Source organism: Platalea leucorodia, assembly GCF_965183815.1.
Source record: "Platalea leucorodia genome assembly, contig: HAP1_HAP1_SCAFFOLD_24, whole genome shotgun sequence".
Lineage (NCBI taxonomy): Eukaryota > Metazoa > Chordata > Aves > Pelecaniformes > Threskiornithidae > Platalea > Platalea leucorodia.
Window position 1 is genome coordinate 668437 of NW_028121458.1, and position 21348 is coordinate 689784.

Sequence of the window (21348 nt, forward strand, 5' to 3'; positions counted from 1 at the left end):
TTTTCCCTTTCGGAATGGGAACCTGTCCAAGAAGGAAAACACAATGACAAGTTAGGGGAGACTTCTTAGAGGTAAAGCTCACACCATTTCTCATTGCAATCCCCCTCCCTGAGCTGAATGAGGAATGTTCCAGATGATTTTTCAGCCATACGAACTGAATGACATGGTGCCTCACAGCTTGGGCACCTAGTTCCCATGAAGACACCTCCAGGGCAGGACCCTCAGAGCTGGTGTCAGAACAGAAGCTGACCTGCAGCCCCACCTCAACCCCACAGAGGAAGAGCACAACAGAAATGGGGGGAAACAGGGAAGAAAACTGCAATGCTCCAAAAAAATGAAGCAAGAAGAGAAAGGCAGATGGGCATGCTGTGGAGCCTTCTCCTTACCCAGCTTTGCTCTCCACCTCACTGACAGTGACACTGTAGGGCAGTTGTCTATGCTGTTCTGTGTTAATTGTAGGGCACATGCACTTCTCCCAGACTGGAGGTCCAGCTGCCAAGGATGTGACTCATGCCCTGGATCCCATGGCCTTGGGGGAACAGGCTTTGCTGGGTGGGAGAGGAGACCAGGGGGGTTGCTCCAGACAAGGTGTCTGCACTGCAGGGGATGGCAGGGAGGTGCCCAAATCCCCCTCCCATGGCGTTTCTGGGAGCAGCTCCTGCTCACTCCCTGCCCAAGCCTCTGTCTCTGCTGCCAGAAGCTGTCCCTGCCAGGAGCTGGTTCTCTGTCCCCAGGTCTCTTTGTTGTAATCACTCACAGACCCCATCCCACCCGCTGTGTGCTCAGCTCTGACCTGCAGAGCCCTCCTGGCAGCAGGGCACTGCCCAGGGGCATCTCTGTGTCTGCAGCAGCTAAGGAGCAGCTCAGACAAGCGCTAAGGAGAACTGGAGTCTCCGGGCCTTTTCCACAAGGGAGACAGAAATTCCCATCTCCCACGGCCCACCCAGTCAACCATGAGGAGAAAACTCAAAGCACAGACACCTTCCCATTCAGGTCAATGTTGCCTCAATGTTCTTCTTCAAACGGACCCTCTGCAAATGTCCTGGGGGTGATCTGGAGCTGTGAGCAGCCCTCAGCCACACAGCAACCTGTTGACAGCAGGAAGATCCTGACCTACCTTGCCAATGCCTGCTCCTTCCACCCACAGCTTCTCCCCACAGCGCCATGGGCAGCTCCCCGGGCAGGCTGAGTGCAGACCCTGGCACGTGGCAGAGTCCCTGCCCCAGCACACAGCCCCCAGGGGTGCAGGGACCCTGCTCTGAAGGACGGCCCTGGGCAGCCCTGGCTGTACACCCACCTTCACACCCTGCAGTTGTCCCTGGGAGAAGGCAGCCATCATGCCCTGTCCCACTGATAGTGCAGCAAGGAAGCCCGGCTCTGGAGCACATCCTTCTCCTCCATTCCTGCCATGTTGATGTGCCAGTTCTTGGAGATCCCTCCAGGCTGTGCCCTGCAGCCAAAGACTTACTGTGTTAAGGGCTGGGAAGATTTCTCCTCCTTCACTCTACGCAATTTCCCACTCCTGGCTCTCTGTAACCTCTCTCTGCCTCGCTCCTCTCCCCTCAGTGCCTGCAGGCACTGCCCTCAGCCCTGCTGCGCTTTGCAGAGGAGCTGCTCCTGGGCAGAGCTGTCTCTCTGCAGGGCTGCCCGCTTGCCAGGAGCTCCCTCCATCCCAGGAGCCCAGCCCAGCTCAGCAGCAGAGGCCCAGCCCAAGGCATTTTAATGACTCCTCTGGTGGCTTTGGTGCTGAGTCCACGAACCTCAGGCAGTAATCAAAAGGTGAATAAATCTCTCAAGAATTGCAAGGCACATGCAAACTCCAAAGTTTCCTGGAGCTTTAATGGGTCCCACTGAAGGACATTACTGACAAGGCCTCCCTGGGGACTGGTTAGAGCAGAAAACTGGAGGCAGCGATGACAGGTAGGCAAAGGCAATGGGAAGTTGGCTGGATGTGTTTCATTAAGCCAAGAGGCCAAGCCCTGACCTCATTAACAAAAGGGCCATTTCCTGACGCCCAGCCCCTGCGAAGGCAGATCTTGTCCCTCGCACGTTTGCTCCTGGGGCACTGTGATGTGGGGATGTTCAATTCCAAGGGCAGGACTGCGGTACGACACCTCCTAGGTTCCTGGGTGGGGACAGGGAGGCAAGGAGGCCCCTGTGCTGTAAGGATAAGGTGCCTCCTCACAGGCATCAGTGGCAGAGACAACAGCCATAGCCAAGGGGAGGGAGAGCTCATCTCTGTTGGGGGCTTTCCGCCTTTCTACATCCCTTTATCATCTCCACCATAACCTGTCCTGTGGTGTCCCATCACCTGCACCTCTTTCCCTGCAGGCTGTAGAGAGCCATCCTGCTACTATGCCTTGCTCTCAGCTGAGCATCTTCCTTTCTTTACTGGTATCTTTCTCTCTGCTCCCTGGCTGTTCCTTGAAACACAAAGCCCTGGGCTGATCCAGTCTTCCTCTGGGTGACTTGTTCCACCACAGCACTGCCCTTCCAATGACATTTCTTTCTGCTCATGTCCAGTCTGGACCTCCCCAGCTGCACTTGGTGGCATTATTTCTTTCTCATGCGGTTTCCCTCCATGAAGAAAAGCTCCACCATCTCTGAAACCACCCTTCAAGCACTCTCAGGCTACTCCTGTGCTGCCTGCAGCCTCCACAATGCTGCTGAGACAAAGCAGCCCAGGTCCCTCAGCCACCCCACAGAGGTCACGTGCACTAGGTCCCAAACCCTACCTTGGCAGACCTGCTCTGGACACTCTCCAGTTCCTCCCTACTTCTCCAATTTGGGAAGCTGCACGCTGGGGCACACCCATGTGTGTGGGGTGACACCAGTGCTGAGTTGAGGGGGATGATAACTCAAGCTGTCTGCGTGGCCCACACTCCTCCTAATGCAGCCCCGTATGCAGCTGGCCTTGTTCATGGCGAGCATGCACCACTGGCTCATACGCCATCCCTTGCAATGCCCAGGCCCTTCTCCTCAGCACATCAGGTCCTAGCCTGTCCTGATGTATGGGGTGATTATCCCACTCCGATACAGAAATGGCCGCTTCTCTTTGCAAAACATAAGAGCTATCTGATGGCTGAATCCCAGAGTTTCTCAAGGTCTGGATTCTGCCTGGACTGAAGCTCCATTTGGTCGGCTGTTAATGTTTGCGAGCAGATGGCTCATCCTGATAAGGGTGTGTCTCACAAGATAACAGCATGAGGAGTTGTAGGGCACTACAAATTCCCGCCTCTGGAGAAACTGTGGGGTCTTGGGGGTCTGGTACTCATAAGGCCATAGATCTGGACCCGGAGGGGAAGTTGCCCTTTATGGGAGAGAGCTGCAGGAATGCGTGGAGCTCCGCCTGGGGACAGACGATGAGTCAGCTGAGAGCTGATGGGTCAGCATGAGGGGGCAGAACAGCATGGGCAATGTTGTTACAGACCCCTTGATCAGGGAGAGGAAGTAGATGAGGCCCTCTTCAGACACCTGGACAAAGCCTTGCGTTTGCAGGCTCTGGTCCTCATGGCAGACCTAAACTACCCCGATATTTGCTGAAGGAGCAACATAGCAAGGTGCAAGCTGTCCAGGAGGTTTTTGGACCTCATTGACAACCTCTTCCTGATAAGGGTGACTGAGAGGTGCCCTGTGGGACTTGAGGAGAGCAGGCTTTGGTCTGCTGAGGGACCTGCTTGGAAGAATCCTGTGGGATATGGTCCTGCAGAGAAGAGGGGTGCAAAGAGCTGTTTGATGTTCAAAGATCTCCTCGTCAGGCTCTAGAATGGTCCACTCCAACATGCAGGAAGTCAAGTAAAGGTGGCAGGAGGATGGCACAGGTGAGAAAGGAGCTCCTGACTAAAATCAGGCATGAAGAAGAAGCACAGAGAATGTGGAAGCTGCCTGCCTTCCAGCCTCAGTGGTCCTGAGATTCTCTGCTGGAGAGAGCCATTTGTGTGTCTGTGTGCTTGTCTGTGTGGAGGGGAACTGCAGGGGATGAGGGGATCCTGGGACCAGCTCCGGGATAGACGGAAGGTCTAAGACCAACATCCTGGAGGGGACCATACTGTGCGTGTGTCTAGAGAGTGTTATGAAAATTTCCCTCCCTATTCTGCCAATCAGTCTTTACAGTATGAAAGTGTATTCACTTTCTTAAGAGAGAGATATACATACACAGTTCAGCTTGTACGCTGATTAGTCATGCTTGAGCAAGCAAACTAAGGGACACCAGCACATCACAAAGACCAGAAGGACAATCCAGACATGGAAATAAAGACTTTACCTCTCAGAGTCTTAAGAGCTGTCCATGAAGGATAAAATATTACCCTGGACAACAGTGCAACACTGGAAATCTATTGATGGGATGGCTGGGTTGCCAAATCCCGAGCCCTGTGTCAGGAAATTCAGCCAGGAGTGACTGCCTACGGTGACACGTGCCAAACACGGCCACGGTCTGGGTCTTTTTATGATATTGAGCTGAGCTACTTACACCAGCAACTGGAGGATCAATTCCCATCACAAAAAGGGAATACTGGTATGTCTGGGATAATTACTGGACTATTGGTATATCTGGGAGAATTACAGGTATCAAAGAAACTTTTGCCCTCCAGAGCAGGGAATAAGTAAAGATCTGTGAACAAACAGGAAAAATAAGAGCTCTTTACATTCCAGAATTATTAAATATCAGCGAGATGTTTCCCCTTCAGGCCAGAAATAGTGTAAAAACCTCCAGCTGAACAGGAAAATCAAGGACATTCCACATTCAGCTCCATCGGCCCATCCTACTGCTCTTTTTTCTGCCTTTGCTCTGGTTTCTGCTCCAGCTATTGCTACTGGTTTGCAAGCTCCTCTCTGACAAGAAATTGTAGGGCTGGGACTGGAACATGGCCAGCTTTCTGTGGGAACAGTCCATGTGCCGTTTGTACCTGCTGATTTGGTTTTGGGGCAACAACAAATGCCCAGAGTGTGGGATGATCCAGACAAGGTGATACAAACTACATGCAGCATCTTGTGCATTGATGACCCTACGTGGGCCAACGTGCAGCAACTATTTGAGGCAGTCTTTACTCTGGATGAAAAAATTGAAATCTGGGAAATAAATTGCAGTTGGGCCAAGGAAGCACCGGGCAGAACCCAGGATGGGACCCCAGATTATCAGCCAATAGAGAGACGCTGCAGAGAGTGAGAGGGGGATTGTCAGAGTCATTAGAAAGACTGTAAATTGGGCTAGGGTGCCAGAATGTCAGCAAGGAAATATGAAACACTCCTCTGAATATTACACTCGATTGGTTAAATAAATAAGAATGCCTGGGGGCGTTGACCCCTTAGAAAGAGAAAAATCGATCTAAACACGTGCCAGGATGGCACGGCAGAGGTTTGGATGAGATAGTCAGCATTGCTATGTTCGTGTTTGATGGAAAAGAGGAAAGATAGCTCAAGCAAAAAAAAGGAAAAGAACGGGAACAGAAAGCTAGTCTATTAGCAAGGATGTTGAATGATAAACCTAGATTAAGGGGACCAGGACGTGGAGGTTTCCAAGGTAAGGGCAGAGGAGAATGCTTTAGAAGCAATGGATCTCAAGGAACAGGAGACGGTTGTAAACTGTTGTAATTATCCTGGACAACAAGGCCACTGGAAACAGGAGTGCCCCATATGACAAAACAAAACAACAACAACAAAAGTCTCCCCAAAGGACCTCCTCGATCCTGTGGTGCTGTCTTTCCCTGCTCTGTCCAACAGGGGCAGCTGGATTTCACCCAGCATTGGCAGTTAGCAGGGACCTATGGTGCAGTCACTACAGGAGCCTCTGAATATGAAATATTTTACCCTTCTTCTTATGAGGGTCAGGTCTCAAACCTTTCAACTGATGAACATAATTACCCCGTCTAATAGATACAGGGGCAACTTTTTCTACCTTAACTCAGTATACCTATTCATGCGGACTCTACATGTACTTGGGGAAAGATACAGCTCACATGGACAAGGCTCCCTCAGGGCTTTGCTGGGTCCTCCACTATTTTTCTAAATCTTACTAGAAGATTTGCAGGATGCTGTGTTTAAAAAAATGGATCCATTTTTGATACAACCTGTTGATGATTTATTGGTAGCCAAGGAATCTTATATAGCTAACACCTGCACTTCAGTGTTTGCCTTTGCTGAGAAGGGCCATCGGGCTTCTCCACCTAAGATGTAATTTTTCTAAGAGGAGGGTAAAATATCTGGGTTACATTCTCCAACAAAGGGAGTGTCGTTTATCTGAGCACCATATTAAAGGCATTCAAAATGTTCCCTGACCAATTACTAAAAACAAATCATAGAATCATAGAATTGTTTAAGTTGGAAAAGACCTTTAAGATCATCGAGTCCAACCATTAACCTAGCACTGCCAAGTCCACCGCTAAACCATGTCCCTGAGCGGCACATCCACATGTCTTTTAAATATCTCCAGGGATGGAGACTCAACCACTTCCCTGGGCAGCCTGTTCCAGTGCGTGATAACCCTTTCAGTGACAAAATTTTTCCTAATATCCAATCTAAACCTCCCCTGGTGCAACTTGAGGCCATTTCCTCTTGTCCTGTCACTTTTTACCTGGGAAAAGAGACCGACCCCCACCTCGCTACAACCTCCTTTCAGGCAGTTGTAGAGAGCAATAAGGTCTCCCCTCAGCCTCCTCTTCTCCAAACTAAACAGCCCCAGTTCCCTCAGACACTCCTTGTAAGACTTGCTCTCTAGGCCCTTCACCAGCCTCGTTGCCCTTCTCTGGCCACGCTCCAGCACCTCAGTGTCCTTCTTGTAGTGAAGGACCCAAAACTGAACACAGTACTCGAGGTGCAGCCTCACCAGTGCCCAGTACAGGGGCACTATCACCTCCCTGGTCCTGCTGGCCACACTATTCCTGATACAAGCCAGGAGGCTATTGGCCTTCTTGGCCACCTGGGCGCCCTGCTAGCTCATATTCAGCCGACTGTCAACCAACACCCCTAGGTCCTTTTCTGCCAGGCAGCTCTCCAGCCAGTCTTCTGCAAGCCTGTAGCATTGCCTGGGGTTGTTGTGACCCAAGTGCAGGGCCTGGCACTGAGCCTCCTTGAAACTCATACAATTGGCCTTGGCCCATCGATCCAGCCTGTCCAGATCCCTCTGCAGAGCCTTCCTACCCTCCAGCAGATCAATACTGCTGCCCAGCTTAGTGTCGTCTCCAAACTTACTGAGGGTGCACTCGATCCCCTCCTCCAGACCACTGATAAAGGAAGAGAACACAGGGGGCATCCCCTCAACACAGGGGCCATCACCCATACTCATCCTCCCTGCCAGTCTCTCCAGCAGAGGCTGCTCCACTGCAGAACCCCATGGGAGCAAGCTGTCCTAGCACATCTCATTTAATCAAAAAATGTCACAGTTGTGTGACAAGCCATGGGGCTCCAGCTCCTCCTGCCTGCGATCCATCTCCTCCTGGCTGTGCACGTTTGTGCTGCAGCAGCTCAGCTGTGGCACCAGGGTGGAGTGCAGGATGTGGCCGATCCTGACCAGAAGACCGTTGTATATCAAGCTGTGCTGCACTGCACGTGCAGCCTGGCCTTCACGCCTGGGGCAGCTGTGATGCACCCACCCTGAATGGGAATTGCTTTCCTGGAGGTCCTGTGTGGTCCCTGCCAGCCCGGCACCTCATGGAGCTCTGCGGGCCTGGATTTGAACACGAAAGTGAGTAGATTCCCTGAATTCTGTTAGGCAATGTGGGGATGAATGTGGGACAAAGGCCATTATAGTCAGTGGAGATCTAGTAAATCCAGCTGATGGAAAAGAGAGAGACCTAGCTCTCCCTATGGTACACGACTGCAATCCTTCCTAGGAATACCTCTAAAAACTGCCATGAAGATAATGAGTAGGAAAAGGTTCTTTGGGTCTGTATTTGGGCATCAGGGGTCATTTCACTTGGTCAAAGGAATTTCCCACCAGGCCCATAGATGATCCCTGAGATGTTGCCCTGTCTCTATGAACTGCTGCATCAGAGCTTGCAGTTACCTGCATGTATCTTGCATCACCTCTGGCACCTCTGATGTCACCAGGGTTTTGCATCTGAACACCTCACTCCTGCCTTCCATCGCCATTGATCAGCACAGGAGCTGAGAAGTGAAGCTCACATGCCGGTGCCTATTTTGTGCACACCTGAACAATGCAAGAGGAATCCCACCTCCTGGAGGTTTGTGGCAGGCATGGGAGGGAGCTGAGTCTCCTTCAAATGCTAGGAATAGAAATGAGGGACGAGATGCCTCCATTGACTCAGCTGAATCCCTTCCCTCAGCAGGGGTAAAGGAGATCCCTGCCTGTCCCTGCCTGGGTGTCCTGTCTAATAATAACACCAAAAAAGGTGATATTTAGATGTAACACTGACTCTGAGAGGAGAAATGACACTTCTGGAAAGAAGTGTCTCTCCCCAGCTGAGGGAGGGAACATGAGTGATTGCTCCAGCCTGTTTCACAGCAGGTTCCCCTGGAGCCCCAGGGACACCTGGAGGGAGCCCAGAGGGGCAGAGAAAGTGCTGCCTTGGGCTGGGCCTCTGCTGCTGAGCTGGGCTGGGCTCCTGGGATGGAGGGAGCTGCTGGCAAATGGGCAGCCCTGCAGAGAGACAGCTCTGCCCAGGAGCAGCTCCTCTGCAAAGCGCAGCAGGGCTGAGGGCACTGCCTGCAGGCACCGAGGGGAGACGAGGGAAGTGAGAGAGGTTAAAGGCAGTGTGGGGTGGGAGGACAGAGGAGAGCCCACTTGGAGAAAAATCTTCAGAGCCCTTAAGAGGATAAGTCTCTGGCTGCAGGGCAATGCAGCTGTGGTTCCTGGAAAGATCTCCTAAAGCTGGCACATCCCACAGCCTATGGGATCTGCCAGGAGGACTCTCACAGTTTCTCCAGTGTAGAGAAAAAGGACGTGCTTTGTTGCAGGGCTTCCCTGCTGCACGGTCAGAGGGACAGGGCATGACGGCTGCATTCACCCACGGATGGCTGGAGGGTGTGAAGGTGGGTGTGCAGCCAGGGGTGCCCAGGGCCGTCCTTCAGAGCAGGGACCCTGCAACCCAGGGGGCTGTGTGCCGCGGCAGGGACTTTGTCTCCTGCCAGTGTCAGCCCTCAGCCTGCCTGGGGAGCTCCCAACGGCAGTGCGGGGAGAAGCTGTGGGTGGAAGAAGCAACTCCTGCAGGAGAAGGACCTTCTGCTGTCAAGGGGGTGCTGCGTGGGTCAGGGCTGCTCACAGCTCCAGATGACCCCAGGACATTTCCTAGGGCACTTTTCAAGGGGAAGCTCAAGGCAGGGATTACTATAAAGATAAGGAGCTTTTCTGCACCTGTGTTTTCAGTTTCCTACTCTTGGGGAATATGGGGAGAGAAATGCAAAAGGAGCTCTCTTGCTTGAACAAGTCACTGAGACTCCTGAGCTGTAACTTTGATGGATCAGTAAGCCTGATAGAAGCCTGATAAAGTGCCTTCAGCCACTCCTCTGCCTATAGACAGCACCAGCATCACCTTTGCTGGACCCATCAGGGTTGTTCTGACCTGTCCTTTTCCACCTGCAAACAGGAACATGCGTCCAGTGAGAGCCCTGCAGACAGGCAGGTTTCTGTAGGGCCAAGGTGCGTGCACAAATGCTGGGATGGGGTCTCTGAGCCCTGACAGGGAAAGACCTGGCACAGGGCAACACCTTCCTGGAGGAAAATCTCCCGGCAGCAGGAGAATGACCAGGGAATGAGAGGGAATGAAAAGCTAAAATGTTGTGGGAGGGAGAATTCAGAAAACTCTGTAGCACCCCCTCCAATTCAGACCCCTTCCTCTGAGCAAGCCCCCTTGCCTCATCTGCCACCCAGCAAAGCCCCTGCCCTCAGGGCGCAAACCACCTCCTCTGCAGCCAGAGCTCCAGCAGGGCCGTGGTGCCTCTCTCAGCCATGTGCCCATTTCCCTCTGCAGAGCAGAGGGGCTGAGAGCAGCTGCCTGGCCCATCTGAGTAAGGGTACCGCTGTCCTGAGTGCCCGGCTGCCTCTCCCCTTGCCTCTCTCAGCCAGACCCTCACTGTATGTTTCCTCGTTTCTCCACTTGTCTGTGTAATTGTTATTTTATTTCGTTCTTGCTGTCAGGCTCCCGGGGGATGGGAGTTTCAGCCGCAGAGGCACACGCTGATCTTGTGTGTCAGTGTGTCCATGGGAACAAGTGTCCCAGCTTTCCTCTCACCTGTGGGGTTGTGGCAATGCAGTCTGTGGGGCTGGGGAATGAGCTGGTTTTCCCTTACAATGATGCCATCATTAGGACACTCGGCTGTTGCTGTTGGCTAGCACCAACCAGGGCTGCAGCCACAGAGCTGAAGGAAGGTCTCGTAGAAAAGGCAAAGGGTGTCTGTGTGTGATAGGGGGAGGGTCTATGCGAGATGGCTTTGATTTTGCTCAGGGATGTCTGCCCTAACTCATCACTGTCTTTTTCTCTTATGCCAGGGCCCAATGCCCAGAGGCAGCAAATGTCCAATGGCAGCTCCATCACTGAGTTCCTCCTCCTGGCGTTCACAGACACACGGGAGCTGCAGCTCTTGCACTTCTGGCTCTTCCTGGCCATCTACCTGGCTGCCCTCCTGGGCAACGGCCTCATCATCACTGCTGTAGCCTGTGACCGCCGTCTCCACACCCCCATGTACTTCTTCCTCCTCAACCTGTCCCTCCTTGACCTGGGCTCCATTTCCACCACTCTCCCCAAGTCCATGGCCAATTCCCTGTGGGACACCAGGGCCATCTCCTACTCGGGATGTGCTGCCCAAGTCTTTGGATTTGTCTTTTTCATTTCAGCAGAGTTTTCTCTTCTCACTGTCATGGCCTATGACCGCTATGTGGCCATCTGCAAACCCCTGCACTACGGGACCCTCCTGGGCAGCAGAGCTTGTGTCCACATGGCAGCAGCTGCCTGAGGCAGTGGTTTCCTTTGTGCTGTGTTACAAACTGCCAATACATTTTCCCTACCCCTCTGCCAAGGCAATGTCCTGGACCAGTTCTTCTGTGAAATCTCCCAGATCCTCAAGCTCTCCTGCTCAGATGCCTACCTCAGGGAAATTGGGCTTCTTGTGGGTAGTGCCTGTTTAGTCTTTGGGTGTTTTGTTTTCCTTGTGGTGTCCTATGTGCAGATCTTCAGGGCCGTGCTGAAGATCCCCTCTGAGCAGGGACGGCACAAAGCTTTTTCCACGTGCCTCCCTCACCTGGCCGTGGTCTCCCTGTTTGTCATCACTGCCATATTTGCCTACCTGAAGCCGTCCTCAATGTCCTCCCCATCCCTGGATCTGATGCTGGCAATTCTTTACTCGGTGGTGCCTCCAGCAGTGAACCCCCTCATCTACAGCATAAGGAACCAGGATCTCAAGGATGCAATGTGGAAACTGATGACCTGGAGTTTTTCTGAAGAAATAAACTGTCCATTTTGTTATGCACGTCTCTCATAATGTAACTCATCATAGGCCCAGCCTGCCTTCTGTAGTTTGTGGTGGTGGAGCGTTTTTTGCTGTCTTTTCCTTGTGATAATATTTTACAAAAACAAATGTCATTCTTTATGCCACTTCTGACTTGGTATCTACCTGTGTAGTGTTGCCCAGAGACTGTGTAAGTGAGAGTCATGTTCTCTCTGCTTTAAAAAATAATACAGGATCCTGCGGCCATTTGTTTGTCCAAGATCCTTCCTCTGAGAGCTCTCTGGAGCCGCAGTGGCAGTGCCTGTGCGCCGAAGCAGAGGGGAAAACAGTCCCATTACAGCAGCCCTGCCAGGGAACACCAGCTCTTGGTCTTTCCAGAGCTGCTCTCTTTTTACTTCCAGGCTCTCTTTCTGAGCCCCTCTGTTGGTGAAGGAAGGGTTGCTCTGGCAGCTTGGTCACAGTAATGCTGTGTGGCAGTCCTGAGATGGCAGGCAGGGACACACAATGGGCGCCTCTGTGACAGAGCTGGCCTCCATAGCAGCATTTCCATCATACAAGGGCATCTCCTGAGGGCAGTGCCTGAAGCTTAGGTCTTCTTTCAGAGTTGCTCTCAGGAACATGCCCAAGAAAGTGCCAGGAGAGGAAAACACCAGTGAACAGCTAAAGTGTGTGAGTGTGCAGGGTGGGGGCCTGTGGCAGTGTCCTTGCACAGAGAGGCCTTCTGGAATAGATACAAAGGACCAGGAGAGCATGGTCTGCTCTGTGCCCGTGTTTTCTGGACACCCTGGGGAAGCTGCTCCAAGACAGCCATCACAGACCAACCAATAATAACCACCATTTCTAGCACTGGCCTCTCATCCCAGCTCAGACAGGTAGTTTGTCCCTCCACCGAGGGACACCACAGGACTGAGTCAGAAGTCTATGTTTGCACTGTACAGAGGTAAGATCGTGGAGCAGAACCTCCTGGGAACCATGTCGAAACATATGGAAGGCAGAGAGATGATTGGAGAACCAACATGGTTTCACCAAGGGCAAATCGTGCCTGACTAAACTAGTGTCCTTCTATGATGGAGCAACTGCATCAGTGGGCAAGCGGAGAGCTACAGATGTCATCTGCTAAGAATTCTGTAAGGCCTTTCATACAGTCTCCCCTACCATTCTTGCCACTAAACTGGAGAGGTATGGGTTTTAGGGATGGAGGGTTAGATGGATGAGGAATTGGCTGGATGGCCCCGTCCAAAGAGTTGCAGTGAATGCCTCAATGTCCAAGTGGAAACCAGTAACGAGTCGTGTCCCTCAAGGGTCCGTACTGGGACCAATGCTATTTAACATCTTCATCAACGACATAGTGGGATCGAGTGCACCCTCAGCAAGTTTGCAGAGGACACCAACCTGAGAGGTGCAGTTGATTCTCTAGAGGGAAGGGATGTAATTCGGAGAGGGACCTTGACAGGCTTGAGGAGTGGGCCCACGCAAACTTCATGAAGTTCAACAAGGTCAAGTGCATGGTTGTGTTGCATGCAGCTCTGCAGTCCTCAGCACAAGAGAGACATGGGCCTGTTAGAGTGGTTCCAGAGGAGGGCCTTGAAAATGATCTGCGGGCTGGAACATCTCTGCTACAAAGAAACGCTGCAAGAGCTGGGGTTGTTCAGCCTGGAGAAGAGAAGGCTCTGGGGAGACCTTATTGCAGCCTTTCAATATATAAAGGGGGCTTATAAAAAAGATGGAGAGAGAATTTTGCCAGGGCCTGTAGTGACAAGACAAGAGGCAGTGGTTTTAAACGGAGTGTAGATTTAGGTTGGACATAATGAAGGGGTGTTTTACACTGAGGGTGCTGAGAGACTGGAACAGGTTTCCCCAAGAAGTTGTGGATGCCCCATCACTGGAAGTGTTCAAGGTCAGGTTAGGTGGGGCTTTAAGCTATCGGGCCTAGGGAAAGATGTCCATGCCTACAGCACAAGAGTTAGACTAGATGATCTGTAAGGGCCCCTTCCAACTTAAACCGTTCTGTAATTCTGTGAGATGAGACATAAGCATGCACATTATGTGCATGTGGTGAGATGAACCCGAGTGAGAACAAATGCCATCAGCTATTTCTAGGGGTGCCGCCAAGGCTTGCAGGATAGACTGTGTCTCAAGGTCACTTCACATTGAGAGTAACATTCCCTGGGAAACCACCTGAATGCCACACTGGGATGTGCTTCCTTGAACCGAGGTCCCCGTGTCCATTCCTCATGCCTTGGGGCATCTCAGACAGGTACAGAATAGGGTGATAACACCGCAGGGCTGAGGTGCCTCCCAGACTCCAGGAGTGGCAACAGGAAGCCACAGAGACACTATGGCAGCCGGCTGAATATGAGCCAGCAAGGTGCCCAGGTGGCCAAGAAGGCCAGTAGCATCCTGGCGTGTATCAGAAATGGCGTGGCTCACCAAGCCACTTTCAGTCATTTATCAGCAGTCCTGGCTAACCAGGGAGGTCCCAGTTGACTGGAGGTTAGCAAATGTGACACCCATCGAGAAGAAGGGCCGGAAGCAGGACTCGGGAAACTACAGGCCTGTCAGCCTGACCTCGGTGCTGGGGAAGGTTATGGAGCAGATCATCTTGAGTGCCATCACATGGCACGTACAGGACAACCAGGCGATCGGGCCCGGTCAGCATGGGTTTGTGCAAGGCAGGTCCTGCTTGACTAACCTGATCTCCTTCTATGACAAGGTGATCCATTTAGTGGATGAGGGAAAGGCTGTGGATGTTGTCTGCCTGGGCTTTAGTAAGGCCTTTGACACCATTTCCCACAGCATTCTCCTGGAGAAACTGGCTGCTCATGGCTTGGGTGGGCATAGTAATTGCTAAGTGAAAAACTGGCTGGATGGCCAGACCCAACGGGTTGTGGTGAATGGAGTTCAATGCAGTTGGCGCCCGGTCACAAGTGGTGTTCCCCAGGGCTCAGTACTGGGGCCGGTCCTGTTTAGTATCTTTATCAATGATGTGGAGGAGGGGATTGAGTGCACCCTCAGTAAGTTTGGCGACGACACCAAGTTGGGTGGGAGTGTTGATCTGCTGGAGGATAGGAAGGCCCTACAGAGAGACCTGGACAGGCTGGATCGATGGGCCAAAGCCAGCTGTATGAGGTTCAACAAGGCTGGGTCCCGCACTTGGGTCACAACAACCCCAGGCAACACTGCAGGCTTGGGAAAGACTTACTGGAGAGCTGCCTGGGGGAAAAGGACCTAGGGGTGTTGGTCGACAATTGACTGAACATGAGCCGGCAGGGTGCCCAGGTGGCCAAGAAGCATCCTGGCTTGTATCAGAAATAGTGTGGCCTGCAGGACCAGGGAGGTGATAGTGCCCCTGTACTGGGCACTGGTGAGGCCACACCTTGAGTACTGTGTTCAGTTTTGGGCCCCTCACTACAAGAAGGACATTGAGATGCTGGAGTGTGTCCAAAGAAGGGCACCAGGGGAGGTTTAGGCTGGATATTAGGAACAATTTCTTCACTGAATGGGTTATCAAGCATTGGAACAGGCTGCCCAGGGAAGTGGTCGAGTTCCCATCCCTGGAGGTATTTAAAAGATGTGTAGATGTGGTGCCTGGGGACATGGTTTAGTGGTGGACTTGGTAGTGTTAGGTTTACAGTTGGACTCGATGATCTTAAAGGTCTTTTCCAACCTAAATGATTCTATGATAAAAGAGAGAGGCAGAAGTCGAGAGGTAAAATGTGCCCGTATAAATACAGTAGTTCTTCTGAGCAATGTTTCTCCATTTGAAATATTGGAAAGAAAATTTACTGTGCTAAGTGGCTGCATAAAAATATTAACATAGTAAAGAAAGCATAATCAGCTTGCTAGTACATACCCTCTGAGCTGTTAATAAAAAACCATGACAAAAAAATGGAAATTCATAGAAAAACTAGCAATGCTGGAAAGGAAGACTTTTTCAGCTATTGCATGGAGTTCTTTCCTGTGGAGGTTTCAAATTTGTCCTAAAATCTACGTTGAGGGCTTGCTGCAGTTATCCCCACAGAGGTGGTCACTGCCTCCAGGATGCCCTGGGGTAGCTGAAGCACCCCTGTGGGAAATGCGTCCCAGGAGATATGGGAGCCCTTCTGGAGCATGAGCTGGGATGCAGGCAGAGTACCTCGGGGTGGGGGAGGGCATCACCTGCCGCCAGCACTGCTGGGGTGGCTGAGCAGGGACCTCTCCAGCACAGCAGCACATTGTGTCCCCTTGGCTGCTGGCTCTGAGGGCACTTCGGACTGGCCAGCAGTGGGCAGACAGACACTTGGAGGTCTTGAACGCCCTTACATTACTGTCCCCAACAAGATGAAAGATTTGGGGAGTTCAGGGCTAGCTGGGACTGGAAGATGGTAGGTTTGGGGGAGGGAAGAGGGGCTTGGCCAAAAGAAATGAAAGATTTTGAAGAGGTAAGATGAGTTCAGGTAATGTTGATGCCTCTGCAACACTGACTGTGAAAACATTCATGGCAGGCCTTTACCCTATTTCTAACCAGCAACCTTAAGTCCTAAGCCTGCCCCTAAATGCTACCCCTCACCCTGCAAGGAATCCACTACTCCAATCCCTCACCTCAAAGTTTACCTCGAAACCAAAGTCCAAACACAGAACCCCTTACCCGTATTCTTACCCTATTGATCACCCCAATCCCTTGCCCATACCTCTAGCTTTAAAATGTTGGCTTTAACCCTAGCCCTCACCCCAGGCCTAAACAAAACCCTCATCCACAAGGGTAGCTCGTACCCTCAACACTAACCAGACACCCTCAGCAGAACACCAAACCTACCCTATAAACCTTTGCCTAATCCCCAGCCATGAAAGGTGAGCTGTAGTCCCTGAACCCTAACCTCAACACCTAAGCTCCAAAGCCGTTTTTTCCCATGCTCTAATCCCCTCACCTTCAACCCTTTCCTAACCCTAACTTAAGCTGTTTGGTCCCTTGGGGCAGGAGGGGGATCGTGAAGTCCCAGAACAGTCGCATGGCACTGGAAGAGGAATGTGAAGTGACCTGTATCTGATCAGCTCATAGGCCACAAGGAGGAGGTGGGTGGGAATGCTATGGTGAGGTCAGCTGTGCCTCAGGATCTGCTGGGCCAGCAGGAGGCACAAGGCCTTGAAGGTGGCTGTGAGGTCACTTCTGTCTCTGGAGTTGGTAGGGCAGCAGCAGGAACACGGCTGGGAACGGGACTGTGAGGTCACTTCTTTCTGCAGTAGCTGATAGCTCAGCCCTTGACTCATGGCTGGGATACGTGCTTTGAGGCTCACATCTGCCAGGGTCTCTGCCAGACCAGCAGAAGGCACGTGGTTGGCAAGTTGACTGTGGGAATCCCTAAGTACCTGGTAGGCCCATGCAGGAAGAGGGCTTGGACAGGGGTTGTCATGTCCTTTCCACCTGAGTACCCGATGGGACAGCAGTGCCCACATGATTTGGTTGTGCCTACTGGAGAAGCTGAAAGGCCAGCAGCAGGCACGTGGCTTGGAAGATCCCGGTGAGGTTACTTCTGTCCAGTCAGCTGGTGCAGCAAGTCTTGCAGATCCCGTCTGTAGAAGGGTTATCCCATTTTGCTTCTGTGATCTCTTTCAGTGTTTTCTTATAAAGGAAAAATTCAAGTAATCATTTCTAATGCCCCCAAAAGAGGGGGTTCACATGTGAATTTGTTGTTGCAGTTTTAGATAAAAGGAAGGACAAGCAGCTGGCCTAATCACCGGCACCAGGTGGGAGCTTCCTGCAGACTTCTCATTACAATCAAGTTTATCCTGCAACCCAGCAATATGCTCAGCACAACATGGCCTGAAGGCCAAGCTGAACGTGGAGCACAGCACAGGCCTGGGTCTCCTCAGATTTACCATTACATGGATTGCTAACGCCTTGATGTACAATGGTCTTCTGGTCAGGATCCCTGAACTGCCTGAGGAAGGCTGGGAAGAGGATGAGGTGTCCTCTAGGCAGCTGGAGGAAGGGACACAATTTTAGGCTCTAGTAATCACTGGGGACTTTGAAGACCATGGACCTCTGCTGGAAGTCCTTCCTTAGAAGGAAGGTGGAAGGTGATCCCTGACCCAACATGGGGGGATGCTCTCCTGGACTTGTTTTTCACAAGAAGACAAGGCAGGACTGGTGGAAGATGTGGAGGGTGTGAGTGAGTGGTAGGGTAGAAAACCCTGACGGAAGTCAGCAAGACAAATTGTAGCAGTGCTGAGCAGAGAGGAAGGATCACCTCCACCAACCCTTTGGCAGTGCTCTTCCCAACGCAGCCCAGGATGCCAGTGTCTGCCTTTGCTGCAAAGGTGCAAAGCCAGGAGAAGAGAAGAGAAAGCTTTGGGGAGACCTAATAACAGCCTTCCCACATCTTCTTGGGTACCAGCAAGAAAATGGAGCCAGGCTCTTCACTGTTGTGCATGATGGGAGGATGAGGGCCACTGGGCATCAGCTGAAACAAGGGAGGAAAATCCTTCTCCCCATCAAGACAATTCAAGCACTGAAGCAGATTTCCCAGAGAGCTTGTGTCATCTCCATCCTTGCAGCTTTTCAAGCCCCAAATGAATAAGCTCCTGAGCAACCTGCTCTGAGCCCGTCGCTGACCCTGCTGAGAGCAGGAGGTTGGCCTAGAGATCTCTTGAGGTCCCTTCCAGCAGGAATGATTCTGTGCTTCCATCCACAACAGCTCTTTCCTTTATGATGGGAGGGAAAGCACTCAGGTTCCCAGTGACCACTGAAGTCAGCCAGAAAGAGGCTTGGTCAGATGATCTGTGGCTTTCTTGTCCCACTCCAGGCATTGTTGCCCAGATGCGGGGCTGCTTGGCACGTACCCCTCAAAGACCCTGATTATTTCCTTTGCTTCAATTTTTCTTTCCTTTTCCCCTCTTTTCCCACTCACAATTTCGTCCCAGTACCCTCCCATGCAAGCAGCACATCTCTCTTTACCCTTTCCTCCCTGGCCCTACTTTGGCTTCCTGTGGACCCTCATTTGGTGATTCTGAGCTTGTCATCATGGGAACTCCTGCCTTGGTCAGCAATGCCATTAAACCAGTACCTCCTTCTATTAGCTGTAGTGTCCTGCAATTCCTCATGCTGTTATCTTGTCAGAGGCACCACTAAGCTGGTGGGCCATCTGTCCGTACACAGTAACAGCTGTGCCAACAGAGCTTCACTCCAGAGGCACCTTGAGAAACTCTGGGATATGGCAACAGAAACCTCAGGAAGTTTTACAAGGACAAGTTGCACATGCTTTTTTTGGGGCAGAATAAGCCCCAACATGAGGGCAGGCTGGGACCTGAACAGCTCTGGAGTGCCCCTGAGAAGAAGGGCCTGGGCACTAAGAGGAATGCCATAGGAGGCAGTGGTACCTGCTCACCATGAAGAAAGCCAGCTGCAGAGAGGGCTGCATTAGTTGGAGCATGGGCACCCAGAGAAGGGAGTTATCATCATCCCCCTTGTCTCAGCACTGGTGTGGCCACATCTGGACCAGTGTGTCTGGGTGTGGGGCTCCCTGGTCTGGAGGAATGGGGAGGACCTGGAGGGGTTCTAGAGGAGATCTGGCAGGATGGGGTTTGGGGCCTGTGTGGAGAGGCTGAGGGACTGGGGCTCTTTAGCCTGGTGAAGTGGAGGCTCAGGGCACTCTAGTAGTAGCCTGTAACTGCTTGAAGGGTGTTTTCAGAGATGATGGAGCTTTTGCTTGGTAGTGGGAAGAGAAGGAAACCTCCACAAACAGCAGCTTGGAAGGTTCAGACTGGATGTGAGAAAAAAAAAATGTCACTGAAAGGGTAGCCTTGTGGTACAAGAGGATACCTAGAGGGAGTCTGGATCAGCCCATGGCTTTGTGTTTCAAGGAATGGCCAGTGAGAGTAAAGAGCCATCAGTGAAGGTATAGAAATGCCAGGGTGAGAGCTAGGTGGGAAAGCAAGAAGGATGTCAGCAGCCTGAAGGGAAAGAGTTGCAGGCATGGGAGAGTGTAGGACAGCCTGCAGGAGATGTGGCCAAGGGCTCTAGCAAGGCTGAAAGGCCCAACAGGACTGCGGTCTTTGTCATCTTGGCTATAGCAGTTGCCTCTGCCACCAAGGCTGGTGAGATGGAACTTTAATTTGAGGGTCTTGGGATCTGCCTTCCCAGGGCCTGGGGGTCAGGGTTTGCCCTTTCTGCTTCATAAAACAAGCCAAAGGGTTTCCTCAGCGTTACAGGCACCTGCACAGTGCCTTTGCCTATCTGCAATCATGGCCTCCAATTATCTGCTCTAAGGAGTCCCTGGGGAGGCTTTGTCAGTAATGGTCCTCAGTGGGGCCCATTAATACTGCAAGGTACTTTGGGGTTTGCTTCTGACTTTGACTTCTTGAGCAGTTTGTTCAGTCTTCTCTCAGTATCTGAGGTTCATGGAATGAGCCCCAAATGCCCTAACGAGCTCTTTATCTTCCTGTGATTTTCTTCAAGTCTTCAAGACTTGTATCGCTAATTGGAGCTGTTTCATAGTGTAGTTAAGGAGGAAGATTTCAAAGTGCACCTAATAAGAATTATTTTTTCTTTTAAAAGGAATACTGTATTACCTTTTAGTTTAGAGAGGAGGTTATAGCAGCATTCTCCAGGAGTTGATGATCCAGAGTGTCCGCTCAGGAGGTCTGGACAGGTAGGAAAAGCAGCCCCTTGAGGTCTGACACTGTATGGACAACCTTGCTCCTTCACTCCCAAACCTCACCATTTCTGACATTGGCCCCCTGGGACTTGCATCACTGTTCCTTACATCAGACTTCTGCCCTGAAGTCTGCAGCTGGATGCTACAGGTCCTTTGCACCATCTCCCACCTGCTCTCCTTCGAGAACTGGCTGCACACCGGCACAGAAGAATTTTTCCTATTTGCAATTAAAGAAAAGCAAAGCATGATAATGTTTCATAAACAATAAAACACACTCTGTAACCATATGCTCAATTCAAGTTACCTCTAATGAGGTTGCCTTTCTACAAGAGATAATATGAGAAATGTTTTACATAGGTAGATACAAAAAGAGATATAACTAAAAAGTTGGCTGAAGAGACAATTAGACTACTGAAAGACAGGCCAAATTTACTCCCTGAAGCTCAAAGCAGCAGCATAGGGTAGGTAGGTAGATACAAAAAGATAGACATAAAGACAATTAAAGAGCTGGCTAGGGAGACAATTAAACTGTTGAAAGAGAAGTAAGCTTTTACTCCCTGGAGCTCAAAGCAACTGCAGAGGTGAGAGGTATCTGAATGAACAAAGAACAGGGGGAGGAGAAAAATGGAGAAAAATGGCAAGGGCCTTTGCCGAGGCAGTCGGCATCTGCAAAGATGACTTCAGAAATGGCCATTGTATCAGGACAGGTGCAAATATAGGAAAGATTGGAGAAACTGAATAGACTGTGTCACAGGCAAAATGGTGGTAATGAAGTTGCAGGGGAAGATCGATGTTTCTTTTGAATCTCCCTTTTGACTTGGGATGGGCAGAAGTCTCTTGTGAGTGAGCACAAGGCAATGTTGCACCCATCTTTGAAAGGGGCCCAAGGGGCGACCCTGGGAACCCCAGGCTGTACAAGCTCACTGTGGTGAGGAGTCTGCCATCAGTTAGAGTCCTCTTGGGTGACTTCTCTGGGCACCTAAAAGAGATGAGGGTGCCCAAAAGCAGTCAGCATGGACTTACCAAGGGTAAATCCTACTTCAGCAAGGCAGTGGTGACGGTAAGGAAAGCTCTCAGGTTTCCTGTGACCCTGGAAGAAAGTCACATGTCAATACAGTCAGAGCAGCTGCAGCTTTCTTGTCCTGCTCCAGGCTGTGTGGCTCAGATGCAGGGCTACTTGACAGGTATCCCCAAACAGCCCTGGTCACTTCCTTTGCTTCACCATTCATTTCCTTTTCATTAATTTCCCACCTCTCAAGTGCTACTCTTGAACCAGCCTTAGCCCCTCCCCTGCAAAAAGCCAACCCCTTTTCAC

The 21348-nt window shown here is 51.4% G+C and overlaps 1 protein-coding gene across 1 annotated transcript in view; it reads left to right on the plus strand.

The window, feature by feature from the left end:
* Window positions 1-10467: 10467 nt before the first annotated feature.
* LOC309603150 (olfactory receptor 14A16-like) overlaps window positions 10468-21348 on the plus strand; it is a gene marked incomplete at both ends in the record, with an annotated part of 37023 nt that continues 26142 nt past the window's right edge. The window contains one exon of the mRNA XM_082338069.1: window positions 10468-10533. Within this exon, the coding sequence (XP_082194195.1) occupies window positions 10468-10533 (66 nt within the window). The remainder of the gene's footprint in view (window positions 10534-21348) is intronic.